Below are 27,517 nucleotides of genomic sequence, written 5' to 3' on the forward strand. Positions count from 1 at the left end.
GGGCGGGGGGGATCTGTGGGGCCGTTCGGATGGTGGAAGTTCTCGCCGCGACTTCAATTTTTTTTTTTTATATTGTATTCTCTTTAATCGTCTCGTTCGCGCCCTTAGTTGCTCGTAGCAGCATTTAGCCTCTAGCTCGATTTATCCTCTCTCGTGTGTGGTGCCTGTTTTTTCTTTTATCGTACGAACTTATTACGCGCGGCGGTACACGACTGATCGATCCCTTCGAAAGTTGCGCAGCTTCTCTCTGTTTCCTCTCGATTCATCGGAGTTCTCCCGTCTCGGAGATCTTCGACTTCTCTCTCTTTTATCTTCGGTTCTTTTTTCTTTTTTTTCTTAGCCTTATTCCTTTTGTTCTCATCGCGTTAACTAAGCCCTCGCCATCCAACCCATCAGTGCTCGATGTTTTTTTTTCTCGGCAATGCACCTGTGGGACTTTTGGATGGGAAAACCTTGTCGTTTCCACGAAAATTGATTTTATACGCGTGATCATGAGCGTGCTCGATTACATCCGTTGATCGTGTGAGATATCGCTCGTTTGAACCGCTTCTCGGTGAAACTCGGCATTTGCCGCTAGTAAACGTTATCGTTTCGAATATATACCCAGATCTCCGAAGATTGAAAGTTAAAATTGAAGCGGTCTGAGAAATTAAGTCTACGAGAAAGTAAATCCAATAACACGGATGTCAATAATATTTATGTTTTATTTATTAATAACGCTCTATATAAATAACTCTGTGTAAATTATCTCGTTTATCATAAAAGTATACCTTGCCATACGAAACATCATCTTGTCGTAAATTTTCAATGAAATGTTCTTTTTTTTCATTCGAATTGAAGTGTCGTACATTTCTAAGCGGAAATTCGACAGAAAAATGCTGTTTTTAATTTTTGGAAACGGGTCATCCGAATCACCCGCTTCTCACGACGAAGCTCGCGTCGCGAAATTGACAGAAAGCTCCGGCGACTCTCTGCGAAGCTGTCGTAAAAATTTCACCTCAGACTCGGCCGGCGCGCCACGTTTATTGCTTTTTCTCACGCCTGCACAACTGCTATTGTGATTGCAGCCCGCTTTTGGGGCCGACACATTTTCACCCTCTCGCACCTCGTCGAATGAGAACTCGAAACCAGGCACTTGCGAATTAACTCGCTAGCTTTGCGCTTAGTTACTTCTGTGACACCCAATACTGCGTCGCATACTTGTATGTGTATGTGTACGTGTGTGTACGTGTAAGGGAGTACGTAATGTGGTAGGGCGATCGATATACATGAAACTACGAGCGATATATATGTGTGTATATATATATATATATATATATATATGTGTGTGTGTGTGTGTGTGTGTGTGTGTGTGTGTGTGTGTGTGTGTGTGTGCGCGTATGTGTGTGTGTGTGTGTATATATATAGAGAGAGAGAGAGAGCGAGAGAGAGAGAAATATATATATATGTATATAGATATAGATAGACAGATAGAGAGATAGATATATATATATAGATAGGTAGATAGATCGATAGATAGATATGTCGGGCTGAACGACTTGTCTCTTAAGATTAATAATCAGAACAAGCTATCAGAATAATATATATGTATATATATATAGAGATAGTCTAGAATGTCAACTAGTCTACCATCTTCTATGTTGCTCTATATCTTCCTTTATCGTACTAGCATAAGCGCCGAATTCCACATTCCGATATCCTCGATCAGTTTGCGAACATCCTTTCTGTATTATCCTGCCGATTGTGCTTGATGGCGAAAAATTATCCTTTATATCCTTTATCGGGCGGAGAACTTTAATATTTTTTACGAAACATTGATACACACTTGTTCGCAAGTGTTTAAGAAGCTCTGCAGGCTCTGGTTGGAAAATTAATAGTACTTGTAGAACTTCGCAAGAAGAAGCGAGCAAGTTCGATAAAGGATTAACGCGATTGCAGAACGATGGCCGTAGGAGTTTTCGCGGTATATAAAATTAAATGCAATTAAATTCGATTTGCCTACGCCTAATTTAGCCTGACCGACATTGATTCTGAAGCCTAGCCGCTTCCATCGAGCTCGCCTAATAAGCAAGTTTTATCCGACTTTATCTGAATTTTTTATCGATCTCGATTGCGTCGTCGATCACAACAGTCAAACATGCTATTTAATATTATGACTCCAGAAATTTTTTATTTTACTCTTGATTTTTAAAATTGATTTCTATAAAAATTTAATTTTAGCAATCATTACGAATTTGAAATGTAAGTATACAATAATCGATTGTCTGCGATTTCATGCCGCATGTCTCTGTTTTTTTTTTTTATATCTTACGACACATTTAATTCTATTTTATGTTCAGAAATGAGATTAAGTCACAAGATGAAATCAGACAATCGAGATCGATGATCCAAGCCTATGAAACGGACGGAAAAGGAAATTGCCGTGGTGCTTCCTTTTGCAGCAATTATGGGTCTGTGTGCGCGTGTAGGGACCGCTTTTCGTGATCTTTTCCCCTTTCGATTGTCCGACGGCGAAGTCCCGCGGCGAGTGGAGCTTATGAGAAAACAATGCTCCTTTTCCTCTTCTCCTCCACCTTTCTCTCTCATGTTAATATAGCGGCACACCACTGCAATGCTTAGCCGGCACAAGCATGCAACTCTCAAACATCCTCTACTACCAGTCTTAAAATCACGAAGTCTGCGTGAGTCTTTTTTTTTTAATTTCTTTTTTGGGTGGGTGGATGTGTGTGTGTATAAAAATATAAAAATCGAAGGAATTACTATACTCTTGGAGGTCTGCTTGTATCTCGCGTAGATGTGAGTGTGGTGTATGTATGTGTCTGTGTATGCGTGCTTATCTTTGGGAGTTATGTGTGTGATGTGGGAAGCACCGGCACCGCTCGAATAACGTTGAAGGATTGCCTTGGATACTCATAAAAGCAGCTATATATTTTTATAGACAGATTTCTTTTGTTTACGTTATATAGAGATCTAAATAATTTATATTGTTCTATATATATGAAACGTATATTTCAGAGAAAAATAAAAATGTTTTATTATATACTGAGATATATCTACATTTCTTCGTATTTTTATTAATTTAATTTAATAATTTTAGCGTGATTTTCAGAGTGCTGATCTTAAAATGTATAAAAAATATTCGTTTCCTTGATATAAATAAGAAATTAATTTAATTTGCATTATCTCTTATTTATTTAAGATCAATAATTTCTTAAATAACTATTTATATATGGAAGATATGATCAAATTCCCAGATGTAAAAAGATTAACTTTCAACGTTGTTCTCATTTCTTAAAAAATCTCTGCAAATTTTTTATAGGACGTTATTTAAGACATTGGCCATTTCAATTTGAAATTTAGCTCATCCACATCGTCGAATCGACACCTTTAATGACTTTTTTCAGCTTTCAGAAAAGAAAAAAATCGCATGAAACGTGACCACCAGACCGCGTATTATTTTTTTTCCTTTTTCAAAAATGAAAAAATTAAGAAATTAAACTGAACGAGAAATATAAATGTCTCATATAACACTTTGGAAAAGAATTTCCAGGAAAAAATTCGAATATTTTTTTATTCACTGTAGATATTTAGAGTGTATATTTATGTTTGGCGTGAGAGAATGTGTGTAAATTTGTACGTGTGTTGCGTGATTGTTTCGAGTCGTCTGAACAGCAATGTAGTCTGTCAAGTCTCGAGCAGTAAAAAATCTCGTGATTGCAAAAAGAAGAAAGAGAGAGAGAGAGATATATATGTAATATATAAAACAGGTATATCGTAGGTGTCCAGCTGATAGGAGTAAAAAAACGAAGAAACAAAAACTAATGCCGAAAGAGCAAAGGCATGTTAGGGTCTTGCGTAAAGCCGTTTTTCCTTTTTTTTCTTATTTACATTCGATTATCCCCAATCTACTTTTGAGCCATCGTCTCATCTCCCCCCGGTCACTCGTTCACTATATATGCGTATATTAAATTACATCGGCGTGGCACGATTTACTGTGATAAAAGAGCAAATGGAGTAATTGAAACCATTGGATAAGTGGAATAACACTGCGATCTTTCAATGATAACATGATTATTGCAAAATCGTCAAAGTACATGTAAGTAATGTTGTTAGTTGATAGAATTATATTAGAAAAATGTTAAGATATTATATTAGAAAAATGTTAAGATTGCAGCTACTAATTTTTTTGATTAAAAACATCATCGTGTTATTCACTTTACTCAAGAATTTTAATTGCTTCACTTGACCTTATATCCATATACCTATATCAGAATTTTATTTCTCACGCTATATGAACTATTTATTATTACTATTTTTACGATTATTTTTGCTACGCGTATAACTTTATTTTTAAAACACAAATAATTTCTGGTTACCAAAATATTGCAAACGATACATATATTTAGATTGGACATTATGCAGCTCTGAAAGCAGTAGACGTATATCGAATCAAATATCGATATTGAAGTGACAAAGAAACGAACGTGAAAGAAAATTTTGCATCGAAAAAAGTTCTATTGCGTATAACAAAACTGCTGTCTCTCTTTTACAGCTCTAAATAAAATTATGTACATTCATATAGGTATTATTTTAAAAAAACAATAACAATAATTTTTTTCTCGCTAAAAAATATCGACAAATAGTATCAACGATTCAATTTTAATTTTACTACAATTTTCTCAAGATTTTGTTTAATGTTCGAAACAATGTCTTCAAAACAACATGCATATACGTTGAAATAATTTTATCACGATTTAAGATTGTAAAATCATGCTCTAGAGAGTCAAGAAAACGATAAATTATATTTCACATTGTTAAACATTGATACGTGGAAACTACTAGAGAACTGCTTTCACACCATATCCGAGAGAAAGAAAGAGAGCAAGAGAAAAATGCGTTATTTTTATTCTACTACACGGCATTATAATGTGTAAATAATCTGGTTGCCTCGATGGAGTCTGTCGGATAAATTCTAAATAAAACTCGCGCGCTTTTCTAAAGTTTTAAAGTACTTAGCCCGAGGCCTTGAGCTGTGTATACTTGATACAGCAAAATAAAATTCAATGAAACTGATTATTCAAAATTATGATAATCTACGTCAAGAAAAATTTTATCGTAAACACATACACTTTCTATCAATAAAAACTGATTTTCTCTCACATACGTTACACATTTAAAAGATTTTTTAAGATACAATTTCAAACGGCATTGATTTAAATTTTTGAAATATATTAATATAAATTTTTACACAGTCTAAAGAAGTAACATAATAAAACGGCAAAATGAACGATCGGTGTGAGTATCAATTGAGCTACGTCGATGTAAAATCGAATAATAAAGCTTAAAAACGAGTTGGCCTCCGATAAACGGGGCGCTTTGGCATAAAGAAAATCTTATATGTACAGTGGGGACAAAGAACACAAATCAATGATCCTAGTGAGAGGTTTCGGGGAGAGTGTCGAGACAAGAATCCCAATTATGAGTAAGTTATAAGCAAAAGACATTTTCACAGGGGAGATACCCAGAGGTGCATCTGTCAGAGAAAAATAACATTCGCCTCATGCTCGCACCCCTCGACGATTATTTTGCACGTGCCGCTGCGGCGCGGGCGAGCATCGACCCGTTGTCGATATCGAAGCTTGAGACAACGGATGCTCTCCTAATTGGATGATGCGTTCGTTAATTCCGCAACTTCGTCCCGCTTCATTCACGCAAACTAGCGATCCATATCGATCCCGTAGTAGCGAAGTGGATTTTCTAAAGCTTTCTGCGATCATCATTGATAAAACGTACTCAAAGTATACACGTATATTCACACATGTGTATCGAGTGCGCAAAACGGTGATAAAAATCTCGTGCGCGTGTTTAAAAAATCTGTGATAAAAATCTACAAAATCCAAAAGGGCGATGCAGGAATTTGATATGGACATAATTTTCGATGATGAGAAAATTTAATCCAATTATAAGGCAAAAGCTTAAACACGTGCTAACACTCTTGATTAATGTTTTCTCAAAAAACAATATTGGAAAATCCTTTCCAATCGCGTTTTTCCGTCAGGTTCACTTAGACAAGAATTCACGCGGACTTAAGTACTTCTAAATTAATCGCGATCTTCGGATACGACTGCGTGTTTTTTGCAACAAGACGGAAATAATCGTCGAAGAAGCTGTCGAGATGTCGAGCAAAGGCGTACTAAGGTAGACAGTAGTCGTAGTAATAGTGATGAATTTGGGGTGAGATGGTGAATAAAATTTCTGGTTGCATTAAGAAATGTGTGGATAAACGAATAAACAAATGTTGAAAACAGATCTTGAAAAAGAGAGAAAAAGAGAGAAAAAAGAGAGGGTAGATTTGAGGCTGAGATTTTAAGAGGGTTTTTTTGGGATGTTCGTGGGGTAATCGACTGGTAATATATATATATATTGTATATACTGATAATAATTATATGTATATATTACCAGTGCCACTCTAGTGTATAACTGTAAAGAGGTACGGAGGAGAGTTTTCTCGGGGCCGTGTCGATATCGGGGCCCGATAATCCTACCTTGAAGAGCTGTACGCCAATGACGGCGAACACGAACTGCAGGAGGCTGGTGACGAGGACTATGTTTCCGATAGTCTTTACCGCTACGATGACGCACTGTACTACGTGCTGGGTTCACAATATTAATCACAATATATAATCGCCCTTCGTGATAGAAGAGATGAAAATTACGCGCGCCGCGCCGTATTAACGCTTGCTTCGCTCGTAGCGAACTTTAATACTAGCATTTTGTCACCGTCAAATTCGCATAGCTTTCTTGAATCGCAAAAGCGATTTTTTTTTTGGAGAGCCAGCATAATCTGGATCTTGTTAAGATTCTAGAGATACTCGGAAATGAATTTCTTAATTAAAGGTATATAGAAGTATCTTTTTTAATATCTTTTTGCAACGTATGAAAAAAAATTATTTAGGTATTGTTGCATTAATTTTATATTGGCTAAGAAAATTAACGGTAAATAATATTTTGTCGGTAAATAAATGTTCGCGTAGTGATAGTTATCACGTGTTGACTCCCGCGTAACAAAAACTTCTCGGTACATAATGTAGCGTGAACGAAATATATCGTTTCGCCGTTTAACGTGATTTTTTTTTCTAAAATTAGCTCGGCGCTCTTCCACCATTTGTATAAATAAATTGCAATTTCGCGCACGCTTAGCGATCAACGTCGGACTAACGAGAGCGACTCTTTAATCTAGCTGGCTGTGGACATTACGGTATATTATGCCGCTTATTATTACGCACTACGGTAGGGCGGTATGCTGTGAATTGGGCCGGTTTTAGCGGACTTAGAAAATATATGAGACAAATGAAAGAGATACCTTTAATCCCTTAGCGCGATTGATAGCACGCAGCGGCCTCAGTACACGAAGCACTCGGAGCACTTTGATGAAAGAGAATGCGCCAGAGCTGCAAGTACACAATAAATAACGGCACGTCAATACAAAGTAAGTTAGATGTAAAAAGAAAATACCTCTAGAGTAATCTTTCAGGCAACTTTCAAACTTTTTTTTAAACGAAACTCTACCTCCAAGTTTAATGACGCCATTTGCGTTCTTTTTATACAATGAAAAGTTGCACGATTACAATTGCAATTAATTAAAAAGTTGTAAAAGACCAACTTTGTCCTCTTTTATATTTTCATATACAAGACTAAGTTATGAATATTAATATAAAGAATAAGATCATACGCGTTGGGTGTCATAGAGAGGAGAGAAGCGCAAACGACGAGAAGATCGAGCAGATTGAAAGCCGACCGGCAAAATGCGCCCTTGTGAATGACGAAGCCGTACGAGATCATTTTGAGGCAGATCTCGACCGTGAAAACTGCAGTGAAGAAGTAGTCAAAGTTGTTCAGTATCTATAACATGAAGCGCACACCAGCTATTTCGTTAGCCATCTTAAACAGATATTTCGATATAGTTCCGTTGAAATTCCGAAGAAATTAATGGATATCTCAACGGCGTGGCTAAAAAAAATTAAAGAATTGATTCGTCTTTCGGCGCCTTATCGGATACCTTATTTCTGTCCGACTGGCTTCTCAGTGGGTCCTCGGCGGCCAACATGGCGGAGGAAATCATAATGCAAATCAATATCACGTTGCTGAAGTAACTATGATTGCAGAACCAATGGCAGAACACACGAAACCTGCGAAACGAAAAGAGATATGATTTTAGAGTGGCTTTCGATAAAGATACATTATACGAAAAATGAAAAGATTGGAAAAGTTCGATCGAATTATTCTTTATATTTTGTCTTGGCGGCTGAAATCGAATTCTTCAAAAAGCTTCTTGTACCTATTAGTGCTTGAAAAAATAAAGAATGCTGAGCCGGCCGGGATCGGTTCCTTCTTGGCGGGCGTGTTGTACTCGGACATCCTTCGCGGTCTAGCCGTCACTTCCTGTCCGTCATCTGCAAAAGAAATTAGTCTCTTTTCTTGTCTTTATATAGCTCTACTGAATTTTACTTTACTCGCTTTTCTCGCATGTAACGGGAATATCGAGATCTTAAAACAATTGAATGAACAGTTTTTCTTTCGATTATTAGTTCTTGAAACGCACAGAAATGTCAGACTAACTAACCTTGCATTTCTTCTGGCTCACCTTCCTCCTCTTCCTCTTCCTCCACTTCTTCGTCAGACTCAACGTTGAGTCGCACCTTATGCGTATTCATATCCTCACTTTTCTCAGACCTGCATAATTAGCGGTAATTATTCGACACTGATTACGTTCTAAATGTGTTTCTTTTAACAGACTTTTTGTAGATTCGACTTTCCGGTGTGAATTCTTTAGAAAAATCTATGAAAAAGTAATTGTTTAAATAAAAGATTCTACAACTTTTTCAATATCTCTCATAAGGGAGAAGATGAAATTCTTCAATTAAGACAATTTAGTACCTTTGATAAAGACGTTAAGTAATAATTAATGCCGCTAAGTTTCCTAATAAATTTGGTTTGAAAATGAAAATTAAAACGAAAATCACGTATTGCGATGGTCGTATCACGACCGCTGCGTGTCGTCAGTCCTTGTATCGTGATTATCGATTTTTGCGAATCCCCTTGAGTTTTACGGATCATAATAACGTTACATAAGAATGAGAGTGCGTAATATGCTCTTCACAATCTCGTTAATGTAATAATGCACATCATTATATTACAACTTCCACTGTGTTATAAGAGGGGACTTACGTTTCGGTATCGAGTGCGGCCTCGTAGTCCTCCATTGTCTCATTAGGATCGTGTTCGAGATCTGTACCGGCGCCCTCGTCCTCTCCGCCGGTCCCCTCGCCACCGTCATCGCCACCCTCGCCGCTGATTTCGTCCCTTGCTGGTGAGCCGCTGCGAGATTTATTTTTTTCCGCCTGTAGAATAGAGGAGGGTAATTATCTGCCAAGTCAAAGACATTCGATCAAAGACAACAATCGATGGGCAATCAGTAACAACGATCTCGTACAAAAAAGTATCCCAGCGATATGCAACGCCCAGAACAAAATTTCTGGGGATGGAATAATATTTATTGAAATAAAATATAAATACGTTACCTAAGTAATAGAAATTAAATCCATATGTTTTATTTAACCAATAAAATTTAATTCAATCTTAATTATGATTTCATTGATTCAATTAATTCAATTTCTCTGCATTGCAGACATCTCACACACAATATATAGAGTCTATTACGTCTGTCAGAGAGAAAAATAATCTGTGGAACTAATTAAAGGATTTATTGAAGAACACGAATTACATTCGTGCATTTATATCAAATAGAATAGGCTAACATGTATTATTGTCCGACTATTAATGTCATTATTGTGCAAAGCTCTTTCTACAAGTCAATAACGCACGCGCTCGCAAATATTAAACATGAAGTACATCAGTACGTACACAAATATTTGGTTATTGTTATCGTAGAGTATGCCAAATTCCCGAGTTAATTATATCTCGTTAATGTCCCTGTGTAGGGTAAAACCTGTTCATTGTTTACGAGAAAACGCGAATTCATCACTTTCTACGCGTTGTAAAATCGAAAGATGAACGCGATATGAACATTGGTAGTAAAAAGTTCGATGAGATAGAAAGAGAGAAAGAGCAATAAACTTTTTATTACCATGATCTGATTGTGCAACTCGCGTTGCAACGGGACTACAAACTTCTTTTATTACTTACAAAAGCGTCGTTGGTAAACAATAAGATAATACTCTGTATATTCGAACATTCAAACATCAATTCCGACACGTCTCATCCTATCAAAAAGAGAACGAAACGTTGGAAGAAATTATATTTCTCTACGTGTCTAGAGAAATTATATTTCTCTATGTGTGACAATCATAAAACAATAGATACTTGATACGTAAAAATTAAAAACTTGCTGAATACACAGAAACTGAGTGTTAAATAACACAGCGAGATGTACGACGGCGTTGTATATTTATGAGTGCAACAAGGTGTGCGTCGTACATTAAGGAACGCACGCTTGAAACTTGGCGGGATCATAATTTTCGTCGAGCAATCAACAGTTTTTCCACAATGTTGTTTGGTCGTTATCCACAAGCATGATTAATCAGCTTTCGAACTTTGCCGCTGCGGTTTTAAACTACCTTACGAGTAAAATTGCGTTGCTCGCGTCGCGTAACTTCGTGAATTGCAACGGCTGCACATTCGATGAAGGAAGCCCGACGTTACGCAGGCAATTCTCCGGTCTCCGTATAACATTAATTTGACTAGTTCCACGTCAATTTGGATCAATTTTAGTTTGGGATAAAATTAGAGTTTGAAATTGACGGAGTTATCTGTCGTTAAAAATAAACAGAATTCTGGGGCACTGTGTGTTTGACTTTAGACATTATGGAAAGCGTCTCTCGTTATGCGAAAAGGCTACACAAGCTCCTCGACTGAATTAATATTATTGGAACGATCAATCTCACGTGATAAAATCCGAGGAAGAAAATTAGAGCAGCCCTTTTTATCGCTCTTTATACGCACGGGCGTTAAACGCGACGTTCATTTACTCGCACTTGAGGAGATAGACGTCGTCTTGTCGTCATCGGCCTTCAGATTTATTCGAGCGAGCTCGCATTGTCTGTAATCGCGCATCATAATATCCACTTCTCGCAAATGCTTTGCACGCGACGTAAAGACGCGCTTCTCTCCGTGAGAGATCGTGAATTAGCCTGATTGTTTATGGAAATCCGGAAGAAACGGCTCGTTCAAGAGTTACGCGATTCTACAATTCTCACAGAAAGGCGCGATGACGTGTACTCAAATTTATTGCTTCTTTTGTGTCAAGGCCTTTCTTATATCGAGGGACAGCATATACATATAATTATGTTTTTTCATTAATTTAATGGAAGGCTTGAAAAGTGTGTCATTCAATAGAAAGACAAGGTGCTACAAGAACATTTTAAGATATATCGTGTACGTTATTATACAGTAGCAAGAGTTATTATGAGTACAAGTTTTTAAAAGAATAAAGATTTTTAATGAGAGATACGAATCTTGGCAAAATAGGGAGAAGAAGATTTCTCAATATAGTTCAATACAGCTATTTAATTATTCAACGAAGCTATTGTGCATGTAGGTATTACATTCACGTTAAATTCTGGTGCTCAAAAGCACCGGCAATCTAATAGGTACATTATAGGTATCTAAGTTCAATATCGTATGTATGAAACTCACCTCCTCCTCGGCCTCCTTTTCGATGGCAGTCAGGGACTCGGCATCAGCGAGATTGTCGACGGCGATAGCCAAGAACACGTTCAAGAGGATATCTACGTTGCTATCTTCGTCAAGGATCGATTAAAATTTATGAAATCAGACCGAATCGATAGTACACGGCGCGCGAGAAGGGAAGGGACAATTGTTTCGTCGCCGACTTATCTTTTCGATAAAGGATACAATTGCCGCATATGAAGAGGATAATGAAATAAACACAGGCGAGCACGCCGATACTGGCGACGCCGCCGTAAGCTCGAATCCCGACGTACATCACAGCGTTCCAGTCCTCGCCGGTTAATATCTGGAGATGCAGAAGCCGAGCGTGCCACATTATTTTTAGAACGGAGAAGAAAAATAGAGACGTGCAAAAATAAGAAATGAAATCAATCTCGGAGTTAAACGTCGTGATAAATCAGGAATTTCGCGATTTTACAGATTACTGTGTTTGAGTTTCCTTTTTCGTGAAAATGAATTAAATACCTGAAATACAGTGAGCAGGCTCTGCCAAAAGCTGTCAAAATTGTAACGCTTCTTTTCCTCCATGTCACTGAAATTGAACTTCCCACCGAAGACCTATTTAAATTTCGAAGAATTGAATTAAAAGGCGTTCGCACGTTGGTACATCGTTACAGATACTTTACGCATGAATCTACCTGCATGCCCAGAAGAGCGAAGATCACAATGAAAAGGAAAAGCAGAAGCAACAGCGAGGCGATCGATTGTATCGAGTTCAATAAAGAGGCCACTAAATTCGACAGTGATCTCCAATATCTGCAAACAAAAGGATAACTCACAATGTCACATTTATCTTGCGCGTTAAAATTTAATTTATTTTCTCCAAAGAGACGTGTCGTAGTGTGACACTATACGATAAATTTTGATGACACAATTTTGCAGAGTTTGATGGACCTAAATTACGTCTATAAAAAGATTTGGCTGATACATATGCGTACTCACTTCGTCACTTTGAATACCCTGAGCAGCCGGACGCAACGGAGTACGGAAACGCCAAGAGGCGGCATTATACGTGTACGTGTAAGTATCATTTCGGTGATCGAGCCGATCACGACGAAGCAATCGAAACGATTGAACAACGAAACGAAATAACCCTGCGAAGTAAATTACAATATCTGAGGATTAATAGATGCCTCATTTACATTTTTTGGGGGAATACTACGTATCCCTCTCTTTCTATTTAATGAGATAATATAGGACCTTATTAATATAACATGCAAACACATATCAATAATTATAAATAATGAATATTAATTGAGTGATGATTACACTATAATTTCAAATATCGAGAAGAATCGAGAAATATGTGCTACGATAATCACTCACCTGAAAGCCTAAACTGTACATTTTTAATATCATCTCCATGGAGAACAGCACGATGAAAAACATGTTTGTAATTTCTGATGGCAAAAAGAGGGAAACACGCGTTACAAAACGCATTGCTGAAGGCGCCGGAGCGAATTTATAATTAAAGGCAAACAAGTCGACATTATTTCCGCGGTAGTAGCGACGCAGCGATATTTACCTTGAAATTGGTCCAACCAGGACGGCTGACTGTAGTGCTCCGTGGCGAGAACGCCGGTATTCAAGAAGACCAGAACTATGATGAGCCAATAGAAGACCTGGGACTTCACAGCCTTCCTACAGGCTCTTCGCATCCGCCTGTTCACTCTGTGAATATTCACATCACAATGCGCCATGTAACTTGAACTTCACACTCGCTCGTATACACAAATGCTTAGAGAATCTTTGAGCTTGTCAGACAAATGACGCTTTGATCTCTGTACTGACGTTCCTCGATACGCATAAAAGCGCGACAGTATTTCTGAGAAGGAGTCTTTCTGAAGTCTATCATTGATTGTGAGATTCGTCGAAATATCTACTATAATGACTATTCACGGGAGATTATTTATTTCTTAAAATGAACATTTAAACGTACTTTAAAACCGCGATTTTCAGTGAGACAATTTTCAGTGTCGCAATTACCTTTCTAAGTCCCGTTTCTTCTTTTTGTAAAAAGACTCTTGCTGAATCCCTTCCTCGTCACCCTCCAATTGGTCCGTACTCTCTATTTCGTTTTGCTGCTTAGCTATGTAATATTAAACGTTCAAACTCAGTCAATTAATTAACAACCTTCAACTAGGGAGGGAAAGTTATTTCATCACGTGGAATTGGATTTGGTGTGACAACTTCTCGAATTTAATTTACGCACTCCTACGCGCGTATTTGCATAAATGCACGACATACGAAACATATCGCAATTACATAAAATTCTCTTGTTTTTATCCACGGTTATTATTACTAATATAGTATCTAAAATTACTTTTTATATAAAGAAATATTATTAGGTACCAAGAGCCACAGCTCCGATCGTAGAAGACGCTCTTAAAATTATGGTTTTCATTTACACGATTTAATTGATACTACTTTTTATATACGTAAAATCATTTTTACTGAGTTTTTTTTATTATTATGATTATAACAGATAGAATATCGCGAAATTGTTCCAAATTATTTTCAATGAATACACTTATCTCTAGTACTTTAATTTCGAAAAATTCTCTTTCCCTTTGGACATACGTACTTTTCCCATCTTGCATTTTCGGCTCGTCGGTCTCCGGCTCGATATCCTCGGCCTGCGTTATCCAGTCGAGGTAACCCCTGAGATCGTCCTCGATCTGCTGTTTCTCCCTGAGCTTGTGAAAGTCGCCGCGCGCCTTCGCCTTCTCTCTCTCCTTGGAAAATTCACTACACGAAAGCGGGACAAGTGCATGTACGGTCGCCTCGTGATTAGAAGTACGGCGCGCGAGACGTGTAATTGGAACATTTCAAAGGCAATGAAACGGAAATCGAGACGCGCGTGTAAAAGGTATCTTCTTTATTTGCCCGCACTTCTTCGAACCCGCTCGAACGAGGACAAGTACGATGTAAATACGGTCTATTCGTATCGGGAAACATCCAGCGAAACGCTCTTCTCTTCCGACGTTCATAGTCTTTCTTCTTTTATGCGGCAAGTAGAACAGAATCGATCCACATGCCACTAAGGATCTAATTATTATAGGAATAACGTCTCTTGATGAACGTGCATTTCGATAAAAAATTTAACCCGATATGAACATTTTGATATATAAAATTTCATATTCTGTTAAACTCTTGAAATGCAATTTTAATTACACTGTTTTTTACCTTTCTTTTTACTAAATTTCTGCGATATTAAGAAACGTGTTTCGTCACTATGTTGACTTGTTTTTCGAGCAGTCTTCGAAATATATTTCAAACGTGCATTTTGCGATGTTTCCGATAACGAGAGTGTTTGCGCGCGTGGCGTTAAGCGGCGGGATAAAACGTAAAAAGGGAAGGAAGTTAAATCGCGCTTGTCATCGATACCGTTTTCACGCCTCGATTAGCCGCGCATCCTTTACCGATACGCAATGGAGTGTGTGCATGTGTATATGTATCAACCTAAGAAAGAGATATTTTTATCTCGTTCCCCCGTCCCCCGCGTCATCAAGGATTGCAGAACTTCGCAAGGATAGATGTCACGAGCCGCTTCAGCGGATTAAAGTGATCCGTGGGATTCGCGGCAATTCGAAATTATTATCCTGTTGTATCGATAAATATCGTATTTATCTGTACGCACAGTAAATTTAATAATATTTAATCTACCATTCTTAATATTTCGTGAGATTTAATTAATCAAGTAAGAACTGCAATCTTTAGACCTTGACTTATTTTTTCCGCGACGAAAGCTGCCTGTAGAGCAAGATTTTTCTCAACACTTACCCGGACAACACACCGAGAATTAGATTCATCACGAAGAAAGCCCCAAGGATGACCATCGAAATGAAGTATATCCACTGCCACGAACTTCCCATCGCATCCTCGATCTAGATGAAACACAATTACGAAGAGATTTAGCTTCTCGAAGGAGTTTGTGTCGTTTCTTTTTTATTATTTAAAATCAGTGATATATATCTGGAAATTTTGCAAAAAATGTACAGTTGAAAGTCAATCTTTAATATATAGTGCAGTATATAATGCAAGTTTATACATAATTTCATAGAAAAGAGTGTGCGTTTACGTTTCTCTCGTTTGATTAAATAAGATTATATAAATATGACTAGAGACTCCGCCAAATCAAAACATGAGTATTATACGTGCAGATTTTACATTATAAAGCACTTCCGTCCAGCCCTCGAGGGTGATGCACTGGAAGACCGTGAGCATGGCCAGTCCGAAATTGTCGAAATTCGTGATGCCGAAGTTCGGGCCCTCCCAGTACTGCTTGCTGCAGTGATAGTCGGGTCCGACCCGAGAGCACTGGTACCCTCCGGGATCGCATGGTACCGGATCTTCCATTAACTCGCCTGCGATATAAAGGGGAATCAAATTTTTAATCTCGACGGGATAACGGCAGTCGCGGAGCGTAAATGAGGTCGGCACTCCGCGTTAAAACTTCTAATTGGCTCGAGTTGGTCGGGTAAACGAGTTTAACGTATCATAACATGTTAAAATATTTGCACATTTTTCTTGCACGTACACCTTATGCAAGGCGGCTCAAGACTAGGCTCTTTTCTTCGCTAGCACGAAGGCGATTTATTGGCCTTTCTGTCTCGCGCTTCTCCGATATGTACATAGGTCGATTAAAGGAGCTCGTTGCTTTGTTAAACTTTAAATTACGTTGGGCTGACACCGCCGGCCGCACGGCAAATTGTATCTGTAGCTCTTATCAAATTAAAATAATGGACATAATTGCTAACTAATTAGCTTCGCCTATTAATGGCACATAAATATAGGACAACAAGAAATATCGAAAAATCAACTAAAGTACCAATTAATTAATATAAATTAATTTTAATTAGTTGAAGTAATTATTACAATTGATTGTTAAAATTAACGTTGGCTCTACAATATCTTTTTGTATGTGTCTATATAATGTATACACAAACAACTAAACTATTAAGTAATTAATAGAAATTAATTTTATATGGGTAGAATAAGTTGAGCATTCTTAGATGTGAAGTTAGCACATTTTATTCATTTTTAAAAAACAATAACAGTTCCAGTAACATTTTCTATGATTCTATCGTTCCTGATGAACATTAAAAAATGTTCCGTATTTTTAATACAAAAAAATAAAAAGTAAGAAATGACATGCTAATTTCACATTCCAGCACGGCTCATCTCTCTTTAAATAAACACTAAATAAACTCTGATAAAAATTTTTTAAACAATTCTTATTTTTGCCGCTAGCGTGGCGTTCGACTAAAATATGGCTGATAATTCTCGGCGATAGTTCTGGCTTGTTCCGATCGAGACGATGCGAGTGAATCATTTTCAAAAGTTCTGTTGTTCTGTCTTATAAACATTTTTTCTTTATGGCTATGCTAACATTAAACTTAAGCTAGCACAGCCATTGTTTTTTGCGAAACGGCTGCAGCGAAAAAATTAGGATTAGAGTAATCAATTAGCAAGTAATTTTTATATAAGTCGCATTTGATTGTGCTAAAGTAGCTGTGACAGCTTAGTAGACGTATTAAAAATTCGGACTAATTTTTTAATGTTTAATGTCAAGAACGATTCAAATATGAAAAGTGCTACTAGAACAAGTATTGTTTGTTAAAAATTAACAAAATGTACTAACTTCACAGATGCCATTCTTAGTTTAATTAAAATGAGATTTGGTAGGCTTCCATATATAGACATAAAAAATAGAAACTAGAGAGTTCTAGGTTTTCAAGAAAAAAGTTTGATAAGAGCATTGTAAGACAAACTTTTTTCATTTTCGTTGCGCTCTCTCTCTCTCTCTCTCTCTCGGAGTTTTCGTATCGCCCAGGCCCGACACCATCCCTAAGCTATTTTACACATTCCTGAGAATCAGCTGTTCGTCGTTCAAGAGGCACGCAAGTCGCACGCGCGCCTCTCGCGCTAATAATAATTAGACGTTAGTTTCGCGTCTGTGTCTCGGTTGAATCATATCTAAAATAGCCGTCTCGGTGGAAAGTGTGTTTCGAGGCTAAGCCGGGAGTTCCCCTAGAGGGACTCTCGCCAGATTCCCTTCTTGCCCAATTTCAATGTATTCGATTTTTTTTTTCATTTAATCACCAATCAACAACTCTTAGGAACATCTACAAATATTGCGCAATAATTCAGTGAGCTTCGCGACATTTCGCATTGCCGTTCTCATTACGTTTTTTTACGGCCTCTTAACAGATCAGAGACAAAATGCATAAATTTCTTAGCAGGACCAGCATCAAGAAACCTCGAGTGTAATATGAATTACGTTCATAATTATTTAAAAGTTATCCGTACTCTTATAAATAAGCACTCTCTTTTTATACGCGAAAGAAGGAAATTATAGTTTTTCTTAAAAAAGATAGAATCACGTGCAATATGCAGTTAATTTCTAATGATGCATCAAATAAATTAGTTTCAAAATAACCTTAAAAAAATACCAAAATTAAATTTTTCTAAAGATCTGAGCCCCGGAAGAATATAATAAATATTGAGAGTATCGATTCATGATTGCCGTCATGAAAACGTTGCATCGTTTATTAAATGTTAATTGTGAAATCGCAGACTTACCGGTTATGTTGTGCCGGCATGTTTTGTGCATCTTCCCGGAGAATAGCTCGAGGCCGATGATAGCGTAAATGATGATGACGAAGAGAACTAATAAAGCAATGTGCAAAAGTGGTACCATCGCCCTCAAAATGGAGTTTAGGACCACCTGAAGACCTATACAGATAAATTTATTTTTATTAATTATGCGTCATTCTCATTTTAATTCTCTAAACAAAATATATTTGAGCGAAAGAACTACGATTTTATTAACATTTCACTCATAAATTGTATTCAAATTTTGTTAATTTTTAATGATGATTTCTGTGTTTATTTTTGCAAATGAAATCATTCAATCGCGTTTACATTAAGCGTTTCGATCTTACTTGGAACACCGGAAACCAGCCTGAGAGGACGCAGAACGCGAAACGCCCTTAAGGCCTTGACGTCGAAACCCTCCTTCATCAGTATCGTTAACACCGTGCTTATCATTCTGCAAAGAGGAACGCAAGAAATGTTTCTATGCAACAGACGAGGATTAATGACTTGACGATAAAATGAAGACTTGATAATGAAGGCTGTGAAAGTCATTTTCCCGGAACGTAATTTGTCCCTGAAGAAAAGGGCTTTATGTGCCAAGGCTAATAGCACTACACCGTGTGGCGGCATTTACGAGAACATTTATGAGGCATAAAAAGTGGGATGGGGGTGAGCCTGGAGGGGGGGAGGGTGGAGAAGGAAAAATTTTTCCCAACCAACAAGATTCGCTGAAAAAAGGAAAAACAGCGCTTTCCGGCACCTTTTTGTTCCCGGCACGTGCAATCTTTCGTGTCGCGCCTTTAAATTACAATGTTCCCGCGAACGTTCGACGAACGTGACGTTGTCGTAAACGAGCCGAGATGAAGGGTGAACCGTCAACCGGAAGGAAACGATCGCATCGGATGAGACAATTTCGAATGTTACCGACGGCTGCATTTTCCTCGTGCATTAGGCACCATGTCATTTGAATAATGGTCCCCGCGTAATGGTCGACTCGAGTGGGGGTGGGCAGGGTGTAGGGGAGAAGAGGGAAATGGATGTGCCGCATGTTCTCTCTCGCGGGACATTAAGACGGATCGATTCGCCGTGTCATTAGCCGAAAACGATAAAGTTATCGGACGGCAAGTCGGATATACGCGAAATGTACCACCGAAACAGGCATAGCTACGCCTGTCGATCCGAGAGTCCACCGTATCTGAGATCTCGCGGAACAATCCGCGCTGCTCGTTTGCGGAAATAAATTCGCATCGCGGATCATTAACCGGGAAAATAGCGGGATAGAGGGACGGGGGATTGGCCGACATGCTCTGTTTGTCAAACTCCTCGGTATTTTACGCGCGCACACGTGTGCACGTCTGTGCGAGGCTCTCCCGTTTCTTTATCCTGCAAAAATCGATGATCGCGAGTAAACAGGACATCATTATTTACATCACGTATATATACAGCGCGCCACAATATCGTAGCAGTAATAATTGCGTAAAGGCGTATCGAGTCCCCGCGCCGATACTCTTTATCAGATGGCTTGTACCGGCATAGGGAGTGTTGCAATCATGTTTAATGATTTTTTATGCCTCTTGTCTGCGAAGAAAGCGCATTTTTTTTCTTTTTTTTTTACGAAACATTAAAAGCAAACACGGAATGTTATTTTTATTATTTTTGAAAAAACAATATGCATTTCCGTTAAAATTCCAATAAATACCACGCATAAGCGATTTAACAATCGCGAATGTAAATCCCACGTGTAGAACCGATCCGCGAAGTATTAATTGCGGCGAGAGTTATCAACGCTCGACCATGTGAAAAGGGACAGACCTATTAGGGCATTATCGACTTAAGCGGCACTCGTAAAATTTCAATCCCCCTCCGATCTGCTGCGCGCTGTTGTACCGCGACTGGATTTAATTTACACGCATGAGCCGTGACATTATGTCGACCGACCGGCCGTGGGATTATTTCGCTGATTTCTCACATACGGGCTTCGTGATAATTCAGCCCGTCACTTCGTCGCATCCGTCCGATGAACGAAAGGATTTTTCGAGTAATATTTCCTTCCTTCCGGCGGCACCTTCCGTCTTCGCTCTCGTTCGCCTCGTCCGTCGCGCCGTCAATTTCACTTTATTTACGCTTCGCGAAGTACATGGCCGGACCGACTCGTTCGTAAAGCTCGGCGCTTAAATCAATTTTATTTCCGTAGCTTCAAACACTCTCGCGTGCGCATTCGCGTTTTTTATGAAATAAATACGACGCGCCGTTTCCGTGTTTGTCCGTAACGCGAGTTTCACAATTTTCAGTCTGCTCTTTTTTTTTAATTATGTACACGAAAACACGAAAATACAATAACTCCAAAAAAAGAATAACTTTGTTTAGGTGCTTCCACTATAATCGATATTATAATAGAGCGAATGCAAAATTGCTTTATTATTTATGAAATACACTTTTAACTCCTATAAATATTAAAGCTCCACTGATTAAGGTCTTTTTTAGACTGCTATGACAAACACTGTCGACATTCTTCGCCACGTTTTGTAAAGCGAAATTATTCTATGTAGAATTATAATGTTCATATTCATGTTTTAAATTCTATTGAAAATCTATATAATTCTTTTGAAAAAATGTATTAGAGGTGAATTCTAGTGAAAGTGTGTATTAGATTTTGTGAAAGTAACTTGATCGTCGTTACATCTGCGATAAGCGAACGTCAAACTCGAGTTGCACTACGAGTTGTCGCTGCGCCTTAACGTTCATCGAACGTCATTGACAGTGTGTGCACTGAGAAGACATCACCAGGTGCAAACTATCCACCGTCAAAGTGTATATGATCGTCATGCATTATCGATTACGTCGGCATTGGTCCAATTAACTCGATATAGGTTGTTAGGTACTATCTTCGTCGACACTCGCCCATCGGCCATCGAATTCGGGAAAAAGTGAGTTTATTATAAAACAACGTCGGGGATATTATTGGATATTATGATGCTACAAGGGCGTGGTTTTTAAATAATTTTCACTATTTATTAAAAAATTGAGGTGAAAGAAATAGGTGAACCTGGAGTGAAATGACCGAGAGTGGCTAATCTCCCCCCAGAAATGCAGCGAAGAAAAATTTGAAAGGACTTACATTCGCGTAACTTTTTTAATTAATTTTATCATAAATAATAATTTAATTCTAACAGATTCAATCGATATACTTTAAAGTCTGCGCAAAGAAAGCCTAGATCCTTTTATAGACAGGAGGGGAAGTAAATGTAGATTTTTCAAGGTTAACGTACTCACCCAATCACGACTATCGTGAAATCCAGCAAGTTCCAGCCGTTGCGGAGGTAAGCTCCTGGATGCGCGACGAAGCCGTAAGCTATGATCTTCATCACGCACTCCACCGTAAAAATCACAAGAAAAACGTACTCTATCTTCTCCTGCAACACCAGAGGAAAAATCGCCGTGAAAAATATGAAGGGAGATGCACTGGCGTAGATCGATTGCCTCTAAAAGAGCCTTTGAGGAAAGTTACAAATAGAAAGGCCTCTCTCGGTGCTGCCCGTCTTAGACGTCGGAAGGAGGCCACTTTGATTGATAAGCGCCGGACGGATAAGACACTTTCGCAATTTGGGCTCTGCGACACGTCGGTTCGGCGTCAACCGGGGGGTGGGTGGCAATTAAAACGAGCGGCGGAAACAAATGGCGGCGGGCTGCAATTAAAAACGCACGAGACCGAGAAGACAATGTTTCGCGCGCACGTACACGAACGTCTTCGTTAAACATTTAAAGCACGAGCGTCGCGGTTGCAGTTGGATTACAGCGAGTTACGACGGAAACGTGATCGCCGTTAATCGGATAGGAAAAGTAGTGTCAATGCGCACCGATATTTTTTTTTAGGGACTTGCATGCAGCAATTTTTTTATTTGCAAACGCGATTTGCGTATAACCTGTTGCTCCCTTCTTTCTTCGAAAATCTTTTGTTTTGCGTTAATAAGATTAGGCTGCGATAGCAAAAATTTTAGCAATCTTTTCCAAATTTTGGAACTTTGATTAACTCGTTATATGAAGCTACGGAGTTAATTAATTATAATGTCAGCTATACAAAACTATACAACACTCTGGAACTTGTTCCCGTGTACTTCTTTTTAATGACAGGTGACCGATTAATAAAATTGATAATCGTGCGACATAAAAGTAAAATTTATTTTACTGTACAGGGTTTATAAAGCAGAGAATAATATAACACAAAACATGTGGAATGCAATAATAATACATTTTAATCGGAAACAAGAGAAAATGCGAAAGCAGACGTACATTTTATCAAATACATTGACGAGTGTAGAATTAACTTTTTGATCTCAATTGCTTCTCATTACCAAGACTCGTCGACAATAGTATCAGTAACATTGTCGGCCAGCGTCGCGTAAAAGGGTTAATCGACGCATGGCGTTGTGGTTGCGGCGGCCAGGGTAAGAACGGCACAGGCCTTGGTGAGAAAAACAGGCGAAACAAAAGGAAGAAGCGACGAGTTAAAAATAAGGTTGAAGTGCACTCGCTCGTACACATCAGAGGTAGAGGAAAAAAGCTCCGCTGTGCGCGGAGAAGGCGGTGGATGGTGGATGTTAAAAGGGAAGTTGTGAAAGGCGCGAACGCGACCACAGAGAGGACACGAACTATCTCTTTCTCTCTCTCTCTCTCTCTCTCTCTCTCCTCCCCCTTTTTCTTCCCCTGTGCGGCATCCATTACGTTTAATTTCCGAAATCGATCGATTATTGGCCCACTGAAATAGGCTCAAGCGCGCATTATATCGCCGGCCGCCCGTGTTGCCCGCCGATGCGTGACACGTGGGCCGCCGTTACATCACTTTGAAGACGCGAAGTAGAATATAAAGTAGAATATGAGGAACCCTTTTTCCCGAAAGTTTTGATGGCAGTCGCGCCGTCTTCTCGTATACTTTATTATTACTTGCTTTACTGTGAATTTATTCTCCTTTTGGGAGCATAAATATTATGTAGCACTTTAAACGAACTGATAGCGCGATTTTTCGATGACTTGCATTCGTCAGATTTCGTGATTTTCCTTTACTGAAAAGTAAATATGCCATTCGTTATTTTATTGGGCTCTAAATATAATTTAAAAAATTCATCACAATTATATGATTGATAGATTCAATAATTTTATACGAAAAAAATGAAAGAAAATGAAATACTAATGCTGTTATATTTTTCATCTATCACTTATCAGCTTTATTCTCTAAACTCTAAAGTCCGTTTCCATATACATAAATTAAACCCCTTTAATTAATTGTCTATCTCTTCTTCGAATCATACTTGAGTATACATTCCATTATCACGACAGTATTTTTCACTAGAAAATGCATTGTAATATATTTGTATCAACGGTCACACGAGGGTTAACACACATACCCGATATATGAGCGAAATATGAGAAGAGCAGGTGTTAAGGCCAGGAAGGTAGATATTATGCAAGTGTACTTGCCAAATAATAGATCCGTCGCTGCGATATTAAATGCCAGATTGCGTTCGACTAACGAATATTTTATCGCCTATGAGAGATTAAACTGTTCGATTTGTCCCATATAATTTTGCTACTGCAATACAGAGCCTCTAATCAGAGTGGCGCCATACGGCTGCCATTTTTGATTGGTGGATGATTTTGTATGTGATGTGTTGATAGACTGAGTGAGACATATTTTCTTTCTCTCTCGCAGAATTTGGAAGAAAAATGGCGCCACTCTGATTAGAGGCTCTCTACACTGCAGCAGTTAATATAGGTACTTGTGAAGAGAGAGAGAGAGAGAGAGAGAGAGAGAGAGAATCTATATCTCCTTATCATAATGATTTTATAATCAAATAATACGATCAATCGACATTACTTATTTCATGAAAATTATTATATAATTAAAAGATAATATTTGTCAGACACGCTGAATTTCAGCATATGAATTAACGCGAACAAAATTGTAAAAAAGTTAAATTTCTTTTACCTAAAAAATAATAGATATTCATGAAAAAAGTTAGCAACATACTCGGGAAGTACATATATTGCGAATTTAATATAGTTTCATAATCTTGTGGCGATAAAAGATATCAAAGTTTTATCCCGATTGAGTTGGACGAAGAATGAAAAAGTTTTTAAAGAAGTAGAGATCGATCTTAAGATTTGCGACTTTTTGAAGTTTGCAACTAAATTCGAATTTTCTCCCGGAGGCATTGTTCTTCGCTCCCCGTTTCTCCGGAGATGCTAAACGAGCAACAGTGCATAAAAAAAAATGACACGTGAAAGATAAATTAACAAGGTACATATATAATTCTATAAAATTTCGATACGACAAATAGTTGCCTCTATAAAAAAAAAATTCCCGCGAAAGAAATTTGCCGTTTAATTATTAAGGATTTCAGTATATTTTGCATACATTTTTAATTATCTCGAATGTATATGTAGATTTATTGTTTACTCTAATTTCAAAATTTTTTTATATCTTCCACTTGATCGTTTTTAGAAATATATATTATAATTATTCTCAATGTTAGTAAAAGCTTTTTTAAAATAATGGATCGTGCAAATCAATATTTTTACGTTCAATAAGTGAACGTTAAGCTGTCACAGTTGACTTCGCGTTCATACAGGCAGCTTTCTGCGAATTTCCCGTTGGCCTAATCTCAGCAAAGTTTCCTCCCGGTATTAATTAGCGCAAGGGATGTCCTTTGAGTGACGCAAAACGAAGTCACACCCTTTGGCAAGGCACGACAACGGCGCGATCCCACTTTAGCACATGCATAATATGACGCAAAACTGAATTTCGAGTTGTTATCGAGCAGCCTCTCTGTGCACACAGGCGAGTGGGCAACCCCCTACGTGTAAGTTTCTGTCGCTGCGCGAATCGAACCTCCTGCGAGTCTTATCTTGCGAACGTGAGCTTGAGCAGTTTCCGCGAATATCGGTAATTATAAGTGACTTTTGAAGTGTCCAAATGCCCTGGAGGTAGTGGGGAGAGTAGTCTCGACTAATTCTCGCGCTAAAGCGGCCTACATGTGAATTGTGTTCTCCGATTATGGTGCTCCGGGGTAGCATATACACGCCGATGTTGAGCAAGATTGAACAATTATTGAACTTTCAGCTCGAATAAGTTTCATGCCACCAACCCTGCATGCCGTCTCGGAATCGATAACTCGATAGAGGTTCGTGTGGTTCGTTGAACGGAATCGCCACTCTTATTGTTGTAGGAGGCACCCTTCGATTTAGACACACATACGCGCGTATATATATATGTATATATGTATATATATATATATATATATATATATATCATAATCAGTAAAATTGCTTTATTTTACATTCGGCGAAGTCACACAAAGGGACCCGGCGATGCCATTCATAACGAGATGATTGCTATTCGCTCGCGATTATTTTTAGGCCTTTTCGAAATTTCTATTTTTGCACATACAGATGCACGTTAAAATAACAATGTACAATACAACGAATTTGCTTTTATTAAGGAAAGGAATGTTGTTATTTTCGCTAGAAAAGAGAGAGAGAGAGATGCTATAATTTTATTTAAACATTTAACTGCCGGAACACTAAATTAAAAAAAATAATAGATAATTATGCATAAGTATTAAATCTCACTTTATTTAACTTTATTTATTTATTTAAACATATATTAAATACTCACCAAGTATTGATTGGTCACATTGGAATCGCCATAAGGGTACGGCGTATAAACGGCCAGAGCGACGCAGTTCGCAAATATCGTCATAAGGATGAGATATTCGAAGGCTCTGCGGAATGACGTTGATAAAATCGAGTCGATTAAGGAAAATACAGGGTGGTCATTCGCGCGTTAATCCTTTCCGTCGCAGATTGTCGCCAATATTGACCCCAATATCAACATCGTACCGAACATGGGAATTAGGGTCAATCTAGAGAAAAGCGGTTTAATATCAAACGCGTTATTAATGTCAGGTTCGCAAATATATATCGTTGATATCGGACGCGATCTCTGAACTTTGATATTTAATTTCTCCGGCCATCGGAGGCCGGCAATTATCTCATTAATTGTGAAAGTGTATGTATATATATGCGAGAACAAAAGGATACTTCCACTCGACGACTTTGATACACAGCTTCCTAACAGGATTCGTGAGGGCCAGGCAGAAGAGCGCCCGAACGGGTCGGTCGGGTGGCGGCTTGGCCCCCCGTCTGACGGGCCTCTTCTGGGCCGCCTTGGAGGCAGCGCCGGCGGCCCCGGGGCCCGTCTGCGACGGCGGCGGCTGCGCGTTCGCCAGCTGCATCGCGTCCATCGCGCCACCGACGTGAAGTTGCTGGCCGACGTTGGGGGGGATCGCGATGTAGGGGGTTGCGGCAATCGGCTGGGTCCCCGGCAGCAGAGCAGGTGGGCCCAACGCCGAGCCCCCATCCCCCCCCGCGCTCATCGGTCGCTGGTGTCGAGCTCCGTGCTTCCTGTGCTACGACGACGATCACACGTTCTTCTTCTTCTCCAACGACGACGCTCCAGGGATTGGTGCCCGGCCACGCAGATGGCGGCGAACGACGCCGATCGACGCGGTGTCTCAGAGGCGCACCACCACGCGCTGCAGCTCGCCGGCATGCTACGGCACTGGGCTGCTATGAAGCTCCTTCCGTGACCTGCGATGAAAGGTCGGGGTTCATGAGAGGGGACGATAGAGAGCGAGAGGGAGAAAGAGAGAAAGAGAGCCCTTTCGACCGTAACGGCCGACCGCGAGTGCATCGCGACGAGTATCCTATAAATTGTAATTATTCATGAGCTAATGCCACGATGCATTTACGAGAATGAGCCGATGTGCACTCTCACGAAAGCGCTTCCGAAACGCACGCGTAAATTATACCAATACTTCCGAAGATGTAACATTTACTTTTGAGTTCATATTACAATGGAAATAATTTTAACATTTAAATGTAAGTGGAGGAGAACGAGTTTCGCGATTCATTTTAATCATTTTATCTCATTTTACAGATCAGCTCATAATTATCAGTCGATTATCTTTTGTACATTACATTTTTACTGCTTGCAAGTATAATTTGTATCACGAATAATAGATTAAATTGGCGCCTTATTATTCAGCATTGATCAAGATTTCGTTTAAATACATGTAATAAAATAAGATTA

At 38.7% G+C, this 27,517-nt stretch overlaps 1 protein-coding gene across 1 annotated transcript in view; it reads right to left on the reverse strand.

The window, feature by feature from the left end:
* LOC105457564 (muscle calcium channel subunit alpha-1-like) overlaps window positions 1–26,140 on the reverse strand; it is a 42,372-nt gene extending 16,232 nt beyond the window's left edge. The window contains exons 1-22 of the mRNA XM_011702302.1: window positions 26,042–26,140; window positions 21,643–21,782; window positions 18,717–18,823; window positions 18,355–18,507; window positions 15,940–16,136; window positions 15,553–15,656; window positions 14,354–14,517; window positions 13,756–13,858; window positions 13,295–13,440; window positions 13,096–13,169; window positions 12,712–12,863; window positions 12,408–12,525; window positions 12,235–12,327; window positions 11,935–12,055; window positions 11,716–11,807; window positions 9,229–9,401; window positions 8,624–8,733; window positions 8,339–8,453; window positions 8,060–8,189; window positions 7,733–7,902; window positions 7,364–7,451; window positions 6,546–6,653 (exon numbers count right to left, since the gene is read on the reverse strand). Coding sequence (XP_011700604.1) covers window positions 6,546–6,653; window positions 7,364–7,451; window positions 7,733–7,902; window positions 8,060–8,189; window positions 8,339–8,453; window positions 8,624–8,733; window positions 9,229–9,401; window positions 11,716–11,807; window positions 11,935–12,055; window positions 12,235–12,327; window positions 12,408–12,525; window positions 12,712–12,863; window positions 13,096–13,169; window positions 13,295–13,440; window positions 13,756–13,858; window positions 14,354–14,517; window positions 15,553–15,656; window positions 15,940–16,136; window positions 18,355–18,507; window positions 18,717–18,823; window positions 21,643–21,782; window positions 26,042–26,125 — 2,742 coding nt within the window. The 5' untranslated portion in view covers window positions 26,126–26,140. The remainder of the gene's footprint in view (window positions 1–6,545; window positions 6,654–7,363; window positions 7,452–7,732; window positions 7,903–8,059; window positions 8,190–8,338; window positions 8,454–8,623; window positions 8,734–9,228; window positions 9,402–11,715; window positions 11,808–11,934; window positions 12,056–12,234; window positions 12,328–12,407; window positions 12,526–12,711; window positions 12,864–13,095; window positions 13,170–13,294; window positions 13,441–13,755; window positions 13,859–14,353; window positions 14,518–15,552; window positions 15,657–15,939; window positions 16,137–18,354; window positions 18,508–18,716; window positions 18,824–21,642; window positions 21,783–26,041) is intronic.
* Between the last annotated feature and the right edge of the window lie 1,377 nt (window positions 26,141–27,517).

This window comes from Wasmannia auropunctata, unplaced genomic scaffold (assembly GCF_000956235.1).
Source record: "Wasmannia auropunctata unplaced genomic scaffold, wasmannia.A_1.0 LD335207.1, whole genome shotgun sequence".
Classification (NCBI taxonomy): domain Eukaryota; kingdom Metazoa; phylum Arthropoda; class Insecta; order Hymenoptera; family Formicidae; genus Wasmannia; species Wasmannia auropunctata.